Here is an 11,310-nt window from a genome sequence, read left to right as displayed (position 1 = left end):
TTTCTTAGGAGAAGCGTGGAAGCGGGAAAAGGAGAAATTCAAACTCTGCTTAATTTTAAAAGGGCAGTAAAAGGGGAGGCTGCAAAGGCTAGTTTACAAAAATAGACGTCGAGAACTCCTGGGGAAGCAAGTGGGAGAAACGGGCTTTTTTGGGGGGAGGAGACATTTGCAGCCCATCGGACGGAGTCCCCGCCGCCCTCCTCCCAGAAGGTCCCCACTCCCTGTCCCGGGCCCTCCCCTGGCTTCTGCGCTTGGCCGGGAGCCTGGGTGGGCGGGGTAGCCTCTCCAACCTCTCCTTCTTGGCTGGAGGCACAGGGGCATTAACTTAGCGCCCAGGGACTCTGCCAGGCTCACGGGACAGCTGCACCTCTCAGCTTCTCCAGCTCTGGGATGCGGTCGTCCCAACTCCCTCCGAGTGGAAAGAGTGCAAAACTTTTGTTCGTGCGCGGGTGGGGCTCAGTAGTACCACGGCGCGTCCTGCCCCGGCTTCCCCAGCCTCCCAGCAGGGTTAGCTGCGGTCAGAGCACTTTCCACTTGCGACGGCCAGCCAGAAACTTCTTGGGAATGGAGCAGTCACACTGTGGCAGCAGAGACCGAGGCGGTAGCGGCCGACCCCACCTGGCCCCTGGGCTGGTGGTGTCGGCTGCCCCTCCGCCCCCATCCCCGGCGTTGCCGGTACCATCGGGGATGCAGATTCCCCCAGCGTTCCTGCGGCCGCCCAGCCTCTTTCTGCGAGCTGCGGCCGCGGCCGCCGCCGCCGCCGCTGCCACCTCAGGAAGCGGAGGCTGCCCGCCGCCTCCCGGGCTGGAGAGGGGGGTGGGCGCGGTGGGCTGCGGCTACCCGCGGACACCCAAGTGCGCCCGCTGTCGCAACCATGGCGTGGTGTCAGCGCTCAAGGGCCACAAGCGTTTCTGTCGCTGGCGGGACTGCGCGTGTGCCAAGTGCACCCTGATCGCCGAGCGACAGCGCGTCATGGCCGCCCAGGTGGCGCTGCGCAGGCAGCAGGCGCAGGAGGAGAGCGAAGCCCGGGGGCTACAGAGGCTCCTGTGCTCTGGGCTCTCCGGGTCCCCCGGGGGTCGGGCACCCGGGGGCAGCGGCAGAGCCGAGAATCCACAGTCTGAGGGCGGCCCTGCGGCGGGGGCTGCGCTGGGACAGGGTGCCTTGAGACAGGCCAGTGGTTCCGCGACCCCCGCTTTCGAGGTTTTCCAGCAAGATTATCCTGAGGAAAAACAAGGTGAGTTGGTCTTTCATTTGCTCTTTGCTCAAGGAAATGGTTGTTCTGGAAAGAAACTCTGAAACCCGCCGTGTCCTTAGGCGGGCAGGAATAGTTGTTTAAAAGAAGCACTTTAAGTTCTAGGGAACTGCTCAGCAATATGGACATTAATAAGTGGGAGAGACACATCGCCTTCACTTTGGAGGAGTTTACTGTTGGTTCCCTCAGGTGATAAGATAATGAAAAAGTGAAGCATGGATGGTAACAAATGAGCAAATTCACCCTAGGAGTAGGGTTATTTATGCGGAAGTTGATTTGACTTTTCACTGTGTGGATAGAACTTCAAGCAGGCATTGAGCAAAAAGCTGAGTGAGAGATCCTGTGTTGGAGTCTGCTCTGTACTCTTTCGAGACAGGGTCTCACGCTGTTGCCCAGGCTGGAGTGCAGTGGCGCCATTATGGCTCACTGCAGCCTCAACCTCCCTAGGCCCAGGTGATCCTCCCTGATCTGGACTGTTTTCAGCTGTAAAACCAGAGCTGATTTTGCGTGGGAAACTCTGATAGTTGGGGATGCCGTTCTTTACTACATGTTGGGGCAAACATTTGTTGCAAGCTTGATGTGGGGAAGAGACTGAAATACACCAAACCGTCATCTTTCTTTCTTTCTTTCTTTCTTCCTTCACTCTGAATTGTTTTTGTTAAATGTAATTTGTAAAACCATAAGTAAGAATTTGAAAGTTCAATGTTAGAGGTTTTTTATCCAAGGAGTTTTCATTATTTTTCTCTTATTGTTTGACAAGTCAGTTGCCTTCATTTCCTGCGTTAGGAGATATATTTTAGTGAACTTCATAGCCCTCCACAGGGCCTACTAAGCAGTGGAAATATCACTGTGGTGTTTTCTTTTTTTTTTTTAATAAGTCCAAAACTTGTACAAAACTTATAAAGTTGTATTATATGAAATTGTATGATAGCTATACAGTAAACTATTAATTACAAACCTTCCTTGAATTGTGAAAACTGCAGATCTCAACAGATTTTTCGCTCAATGGCTGCCTGAAGTTCTACTCACATAGTACATTTGAAAAATACTGGTCTGTGAATTGACATGAGGCATTCAATTCAGAGTGAATTTTGTGTTTACATGTGTCAACTTTTTGTACATATTCTAATTGAGTAGGTAAAACAGAGTTTATACAATTCTCATGAAAGATCAAGGGTGCTAAAGAGCAAAGTTATTAAGTAAAAGTGCTATGAAAGAGAAGTAAAAGTGTAAATTCCTGAAACTACACCGATAGTGAAATGGCTGACAGCTCCCTGTGAGACACTGATTTATGTGATTTCTAGTTGGTGCCAAAGTGTTCCGTTTTATAGAGCTAATTATTTTATTTTGTTGTTTGCCTCAGATGATACCCCCTCCCCCATAAAAAGCAAGCTAACGTTGAAAGGTTACTTCAATAGCTTTCTAAATTGACTGCTCCTCTTACACAATAGCCATGAACTGTGGTAAAATAGTCTATTTAGTTTACTCATTCATTAGACAAAGACTAACTGTGATTTAGAAGTGAACAAGCTTTTCCTACACAAAAGAACCTTATATTCAAAAGAAGACAGACTATATGTATCCAAAAACTACAATGCAAGGCTTAATATACAATGATAAATGCAATAGAAGTACAGCAAGCTGTAGGACTTAAGACGGAGAGCTGAAGTAAATGGTATTATATTTTAAAGACACCATATTTTCTAAATAATCTTATGCAAATTGGTGTTTCACTACATATATTGTATGATGAGTAAAATATAACAAGACATTATTTTATGATTTCATGCATAACTTGCTATAGAGGTGAAATGTTGATAATTGACATGTTCAGGGGCATGCTCATTCATATTTACAAGTAAAGTGGAATGGAGGACTAATGCTAATCTATTTCCACTTGGCCAATTTCATTAGAAAAGTATTACTGTGTTATTTAAAGTTGAAAATACTATAGAGTGTAATTTTTGTAGTAGTGACATTCTTTTTTTCATCATATGCTTATGGGAAGAGCATTTTGAACTTCAAAATGCTAAATTGTATACACTTTAATTTTAAAATAAACTATAGCTATTTCTTCAGAATTTAGAACTGAGTGCTTGAGAAAACATGAAAGTATTGCAAATCATATTTACAAATCACTGCCTTAGGCAATATTTGTTTTGTTACATTCATAAACTTGGTAGAAAAAGAAAGTTGGACAGAATTACTCTGCACACTCCACTTAGCAGTTTACTCTTACCTATATATCTCTAGGATAATAGAAAATGTAAACCAAAGTAAAAGTTATATAGTAAATATGGCTATTTTAATTTTTCTGGTGTTAACCTAGTAAAGGGTGTTAAAATATTTTTGTTTGATTAATGTGCTCAAAATGTTGAGATAGAAAAACCAGAACTTTGTGTAAAAGTACTTTTAGAACATTGCCCGTAACATTGGAGGAGGGTTGTGATTTAAAGCAAATGCCTAATATGTTGTTTTTAAAAGACAATTTGAGGATTCATATAGATTGCAATAGGACAGTTTATAATTTTCTTTTATAAACAGTTTGCTTTTAAAGTCTGTTATTGATATTTCTTAAGGATTCAAAAAGAAAGTACACGTTTCATAGAGGATTATGAAAAATACCATCTGTATCATTTCTCATAAAATGAAATATGCGAGCTCTAGTATGATTTGGGAATGACACAGCAATAGTACTTATTGGTTTAAATTTGAAATGAAATGAACAATTTCGTTTTTTTACATTATTCAAGTAAATTAATTTTAACCTGAAATATGAGATAAAAAAACCAATTGTTAAAATTTAGCATTAGTGATTAAATAGAATATTCATTTTCAAACTAAGATTATTCCTTTTATTCCCTGTTCATTTTATTTAGTTTGTTTTCCATAGTGTCATTTTGAAAAAATATCACTTAGATAATAACAAAACTTAGGTGACATTTAGGAAGATCCCACACAACCAAGATAGAACAGACAGCGTGCCATATTGGTGTTATGCAAACAATTTGGGGTAATAATGCACTCTCATCTTCTGATTCCTAAATATAACTGCATTTTAATATTGCATATCTTTGTGATTCTGAAATGATATAATAGTATCTTTTTGACTATTCCAGCACCTGCATTTCTGAATAATCTTTTCAATTTGATTTATTCATTAAAATGTCTTTGAGTATATAAATATTACTAATTATTAGGAGTGAATGAATTATATTATCCGGCATTATTTTTAAGTGAGCAGTACTATGTTCTGGGAAGTCTTCCCTATATTTGATTGTTTTTTTCCCCCTCTTCTCCAGAACAAAAAGAGAGTAAATGTGAGTCATGCCAGAATGGACAAGAAGAACCGATCTCCAAATCCCATCAGCTTTACCTGGGATCATCTCCTAGGTCTAATGGTGTCGTTGGGAAACAAAGTATCGGGTCATCTATTTTAGAATATTCCAACAAGCATGATAGTGTCCTCTCTCCTCATCCTGGAGAGCAATCAGGAGGTGAAGAAAGTCCCAGGTCCTTATCATCCTCTGATCTGGAATCAGGAAATGAAAGTGAATGGGTCAAAGACTTGACTGCGACCAAGGCAAGCCTTCCTACAGTGTCCTCAAGACCAAGAGACCCTCTTGATATCCTTACTAAGATTTTCCCAAATTACAGGCGCAGCCGGCTAGAAGGCATTCTACAGTTCTGCAAAGGGGATGTGGTCCAAGCTATTGAACAGGTTTTAAATGGCAGAGAACACAAGCCGGACAACAGGAACCTAGCAAACTCAGAAGAACTGGAAAACACAGCCTTTCAGAGAGCTTCAAGTTTTAGTCTTGCTGGAATTGGTTTTGGAACTCTAGGTAATAAATCAGCTTTCTCTCCTCTTCAAACTACTTCTGCTTCTTATGGAGGTGATTCAAATCTCTACAGCTTAAATCCTAGAGTAGGTATCAGTCCATTAAGGGTGGCATATTCTTCTGCAGGAAGAGGGTTATCTGGTTTTATGTCACCCTACCTAACACCTGGGTTGGTACCCACCTTGCCTTTTCGGCCAGCTTTGGATTATGCCTTTTCAGGGATGATTAGAGATTCTTCCTACCTTTCCAGTAAAGACTCAATAACTTGTGGCAGACTGTACTTCAGACCAAATCAGGACAATCTGTAATGTATATGCCCATTCTCCCTTTCTGGAGTTTTTCCAGAAGCGTGTAGTACATGCACGTGCACACACATACACACACATCCATTAATATACTTCAATAAGTATGTGAGTGGATTATGAGGTCTTAAAATGCTAGTTTTATTTTTTTCTCAAGCAATATAATAGGTCTTAGATCTGAAAACTCTTCATTAGCATTTATCAAGTGAAAGAAGTAAATTTGAACATTATATAAGGAAATATTTACTTTAATGAATTTTCTCCCTAAATTATCATTTGTAAAAATTTTATTAAAACTATCCTTTTTATTTTATTGAAAAGTGGCATTTTTAGTGATAAAATACATTTGTAAGTGTAAAGCAATCCAGCATAATATAAAACAAAAGGACGAATTGAACAATTAAGGCAATTTTAAATAATTACTACTTCAAAACTGTTTCTTCTGTTCCTTGTTCACAGGAAAGAAAAAAGTTTTTCAAAGTATTTTTAAAGTATTTTATTTGCAGATAGGTGATTCGTAATAAATAAAACATTTGAGCAATTTGAATTTACAGTTTCTGAGTGTTTTATTTTTCAATCTTAGCTTCTATTAGTGAAAACAAGTGCCATTAAAAAACGTTTCTTTTTTAAGTTAACACTGTGGATTAGTCTATGAAGTAAATCTTAGGAAATGAGACTGCGCCATCTCCTGGCCACTATCGCCAATTGCAACTGAGCTCTGTAGAATATATGAATTAGAAACATTGTTTCCAGAGAATAAACTAACCATTTTTTTTTTTCAAATAGTCATTTTGGATTATGCTACATTAAAATTTTCATACTGTAAAGTGCACATCTACTGTGGATGAGAGTTTCAGTCTTTAAGTGTGCTTATGTCTGTATCTGGGGAAATATCCTTTTCTTATAAGTTTGGGACAAGAATATATGGCAACCATTCTCAAAAGAAAGAATAATTTTATTCAGCAAACTAAAATAGCTGCTCAAATAAATATTTATTGACTGGAGATAGTTGATTCTTAATCGCTGAGGAGAGATACAAGGTTTCCAAAGGGGAAAAACTGCCATGAAGTTTCAGAGGTATTCTTGCAATTTTAAAAATAATTTTTGTCCTCCGTCTGGCGCATTTGAAAACTATTTATTTCAGTCAGTGGAAAGTCCCTGAGGAAACTGCTTAGAAAACAATTTCTAGGACATTTTCTTTATACGTCATCATTTTGTTTGAAGGACAGTAGCTTCATTGTTATTGTTAGGAATAAATGGAAACCCAGCAGCGCTAAAAGATAGTTGATGAATTAGAGATTGTTTAAACTATTTGAGCAGCATGACTCATTAAGGATTTTTAAAATTATACGTATATACGTATGTGTGTATGTATATGCACATATGTAAGTCTATGTAGACATACATTAAACCCCCACAGGTTATATTATCATGGAGGCTTTTTTCATGAAGCCAATAAGAATGTATTTCCAAGGAATATTTTGCCAGCAAATGTGATATTAAGTTACTTTAGAGTATCTGATGATGATTTAGGATGTAAATGTGTTTAATAGGTTATGCATTAATTTTAATGGTGTGAATTTAAGAAAGCAGATCTTGAAAAATTTTGATGTACTCAATATTCATTTATTATAAAAAAGTTTTATATTCTAAGCCTAAACCATAGTACAATGTCTAGCAAGTAGTTGAAATTCAATTAATATATACTGAGTAAGAAACTCTTATATATAATAGATCTCTTTGAGACTCTGATAAAACCGAAGAACTCTACAAAATGGCCTACAGACACACAGTTTTGCATACAATTTCACTGGGTTCTTGAATCTCCTAAATGGTATTCAGGTTAGATTCCTTGGTGATTCTTCAGTTGTTTCTATTGCATCAATCCACTTATTGAATGCTATTTTTCTGAAAAGTGCTAGATCCTATAGAGGATACTGAATGTAAAATATTGTGCTCTAAAGGAAGTTACATTATATAATAGAGATATGGTTTTAAATAATAATCCTAGAGTTACTGCATGATGTATGTGGTTTTATAATGATGTGCTTGTATCTGAGAAACTGAATTGCTTTTGACCTTGGAAGAACATCAATTCTGGGCAGTATTCAAATTTATAAAATAGTTTTATAATCATAAAACTTAATTTATATAATGCCTTAAACATTTCATGCCCTTTATAATGATTTAAGGACTTAATCTTATCAAATTGGTCATTTGTCTAACAATTCAATAGTATATGAGGAAACTGAGGCTCAGCAGTAGCATTTTTTCTCCCTAAGGTTATTAGTATGAGTCACCTGGAGTGGAATTACTGTACTCACTTCAGCAATTTCAGACTCCAAGGTCTGAGGAAGGATTCATGTCTGTTTTATTCATTCACGGCCTTGAACAGTGGCTGATATATCATAGGTTCTCAAATGCTAGGTTTCCACTGACTGAAATAAATAAAAGATAGCAAGTATTAGCTTAATAATTTATTCATTCAACACCTATTTAATAATTTCTAATAATAACCTATTTGTGACATGTACTGTGTTAGACACAAGAGATAAAGAAGTGATTAAGATACAAGACTTTGCCTCAAGTTGCTCACAGTCTATATTGTCGTGTGTACAAAAACAGCCAATCAACCAGTGTTGGTATTATTTGACAATGTTGGTATATCAATGAGTTCTTTGTAATCTTGATATTCATATCCATGGATGCTGCTTGAAGCCTGAACTCCTAAGCCACTAATTAGTGGTGGGAAGAAAGAGGGGATAAATGCTTTAAGAGCTAGCATATGACAAAAATGAATTGACTTTATTCTGTATCATATAGAGGGCCTAAGAGGTAAACATTTCATAGAGTATTCAGAAGAACATAAGGAATGAGTGTTTCACTTTAACAGCTGTTCAAGAGTGCAATGGCTGCCTTGTATGATAAAGCATCTTGTACTCATTGAAAAATGCACATAGAAAATACCAATCAGAGACCTGATTGATGGGATTTTTCATTACTGCTTTAATATTGGGACTGAACCATTTTCTAGCTCATCAGAAACATGGAAAGTATTTGTTAAATAAATAAGTAATGGAATTTCTATTCTAAGACCATGAAAATGAAAACACTCTATGATTATTTGTTAATAAAACACAGGGCAGTTTTGCTCATCAGAATTTTGCCTATGTGATAGCCTCCTGAAAGTAGGCAGAAAAGAAAGACATAGAACACAGTGCATGACTTACAAGGGAATAAAACGGTTAGAGGTTAGTATAAGGTATATAGGCATGAGTGGGGTTTAAACAGGATATGGAAGAGCACTGAAGACAAACATTAGTACATTTCCTGTAAGGTAAATACCAATATGTCTTTCTAGAAGAAGCATTTGTTTTGGAATTGAGGAAACCTAGAATGGATTTATCTATGTGACTTGGACAGGTTACTTATACTCTTTGGACATTTATTTTTTCTCAGCAAAACAATGATGATATTATTTAACTTGCAAGATTCATGGAGATAAAAGCTTAAATAAATGGCAGAGTACAGTAATGCTTATATTCTGGATGCTAAATAAATAAGCCTCACTGTCATCACTTTGTATTAAGATATTATCTTTGCCCCCTGGTGGCAGTCTGTCAACAAAGAGTACTGTAATTGCATTTAATCCACTTAGTGGATGTGGAGCCCAAAGGGCAGCCATCATCAAAGCAGTGTACAGGCTTAGTTCCAGACTTCCTGTTTGGTTGTTCATTTCATAGGAGAGCCATACTTTTGTAACATATTATTGTATATGTTATTTGGATTATTTTCAGGGCTATCTGAAGAAAATAAACAGCAAAATCATAGTTTGTGTTTATGCTACATTTATTAGGGTTGTCAGGAAAACAAGTCCATGTAATATGTGGAAATAAGGAAGTTATAGAAATTTAAACTACCATAAACAAAGGAGGATCCTGAAAATGAATGTCTGGAAGAGGGAAATTGGCAGATAAGAGAAAGATTCACTCATCTGCTTGAAGCACTGTGTGGGCTGACAAGTGGGAACTGAAGCTCTGTGAAGTTCAGCACGTCCAGTCACTCAAATAGTTCCCAGCCAGGGGTTCTGAAGGGAGGCTATGGGAAACCAATGCCTCTGTGTAGGTTCTAGCTCTGCTGGTCCATGAGAAAACACCTGGTGGTGAACCTGTGCCACCGTGGGTCAGTGAGGTCAGCAGGCAGGAAGACAAGCTGGATGTGGAGTAAGGAAAAGTGAAGACAGCCTGGAAATCACTGGGTATCTAAACTTAATGACTTGTGTTTCACTTCTGCCTTAAAAATCTCACCATAATTCCTGTTTTTGGGGACCAGTCTCACTTTGAACAATACAGGAAAGGGAATTCTGAGAAATGTCAACCAAACTGACAGTGTAGTCTAGTACAGTGTACTCCTCGTCAACACGGCTTTCATAGTCTCATATGGTAACCATATTTACTTCCAAATAAGAACAAAAACAAAATCATTCTTTTACCTGAAGTTGATACAACTATCTTTCGTACAACAAAAACACACTAGCCCACTCCCCAAAAGGGAACACACAAAGTGACTTACCTATCTGTGGGTTATGCTCATTTCTGTTTTACTCAGTCAAATGCTCCTTTGAATATCCTATAGCTTTAATCCTGAGATATAGGTAACCACTATTAATAAATCTTTTGTTAGACTAGGGAATTGGGGAAAGGGGAAACTCACACACATACAAATACACTTTGAAGCAATAAATACATGAATACATATTTTTATCTACTAGAGCCCTCATGATCAGCCATGGGATCATAACTGGTCATAAGATCACAGATAGTATTTATAACTTCTTTCTTCCACTACACAGTTCATATTTTATCTGCTTCCTGAAAGTGTCTCAGTTAATTGTGGTTCCTTACCTGATAGAGTGACCCAAATCCTAGTTCGTGAAGCGTCTGTACCATTATAGCCCTGCCTCTATTAGGTTGTTGTAGCTTTTCATGAACTTTTACCACAAAATGTTGAAAGTCTAAGGGATGCTCTAGAAGATCTTCTGAATACTGGGAATTCTACCTCTGCCTCTTTCCTGTTGTTTCAATGTCTGAGGTGCCCCAAATAGCCAATGGTAGCTGTGAATTCCAGTACAATGTTGTATTCTGTCATGAATTTCTTCTTTGGGAAGTAAGATCTTTGAACGTGAAAGGTCAAAATTTGTAGAGAATGAGAACAAAAATACTACCAGTGGATCATTAGGATTAATGTGAAAGGACTCAGTCTCATATCTACCCTGTGATTCTCAGACTCATGAATCCTGGGTATAGGAGAAACATTGCTACATATTTATAGCTGATTCAAAGAATATCTTACATCCAGAAAGACATTATTGCAGCCCCATAAAGTGCTTTCACCAGCTGGTGCCATAACTGAGTCTTCCAAAGACCATTCCATAATTTCATTAGACCAGCTGTTTCAGGATGAAGGGAACATGAGGATACCAGTAAATTGCATGAGCATGAGCCCAACATTGCACTTCATTTGCTATAAAATGAGTTTCTTTGTCAGAAGTAATGTCATATGGAATACTATAAAGGTGAATAAGGCATTGTGTAAACCCACAGCTGGTGGTTTTAGTAGAAACATTAGGAGTGGGAAAGGCAAAACCATATCTGGCATAAGTGTTTTTCTTTCCCCCTCCGTGAGAACAAAGAGGTACTCCTTCAATGATGGAAGTGATCCAATGTAATCAACCTGCCACCAGGTGGCCAGCTGGTTCCTCCAGGGAATGGTGCCATTTCAGGGATTCAGTGGAGATATTTGCTTTTGGCAGTTTGGGTAGTCAGCAGTGGCTCTATCCAAATTGGCCTTAATGAATGGAAGTCCATGTTGCTGAGCCCACGCATAGGCTCCATCTCTGCTTCCATGATCATTC

At 38.5% G+C, this 11,310-nt stretch overlaps 1 protein-coding gene across 1 annotated transcript; it reads left to right on the top strand.

Annotated features, from left to right (window-relative positions):
* The first annotated feature begins 322 nt into the window (after positions 1-322).
* DMRTA1 (DMRT like family A1) lies at positions 323-8,481 on the top strand. Its single transcript, XM_050761139.1, has 2 exons — positions 323-1,234; positions 4,555-8,481. Exons 1-2 carry the CDS (start codon positions 391-393, stop codon positions 5,400-5,402), a joined length of 1,692 nt encoding a protein of 563 aa, XP_050617096.1. The 5' UTR covers positions 323-390; the 3' UTR covers positions 5,403-8,481.
* The last annotated feature ends 2,829 nt before the right edge of the window (positions 8,482-11,310 follow it).

The sequence above is a fragment of the Macaca thibetana genome, chromosome 15 (genome assembly GCF_024542745.1).
Source record: "Macaca thibetana thibetana isolate TM-01 chromosome 15, ASM2454274v1, whole genome shotgun sequence".
NCBI lineage: Eukaryota > Metazoa > Chordata > Mammalia > Primates > Cercopithecidae > Macaca > Macaca thibetana.
The sequence above is the reverse complement of the archived record's forward strand: the minus strand, read 5'-3'. Positions and strand labels throughout refer to the sequence as shown.

Coding starts and splice junctions, on each gene's coding strand:
- DMRTA1 (XM_050761139.1), top strand. CDS start 391: ATGCGGTCGTCCCAACTCCCTCCGAGTGGAAAGAGTGCAAAACTTTTG. Junction 1,235..4,554: donor TTATCCTGAGGAAAAACAAG/GTGAGTTGGTCT, acceptor CCTCTTCTCCAG/AACAAAAAGAGAGTAAATGT.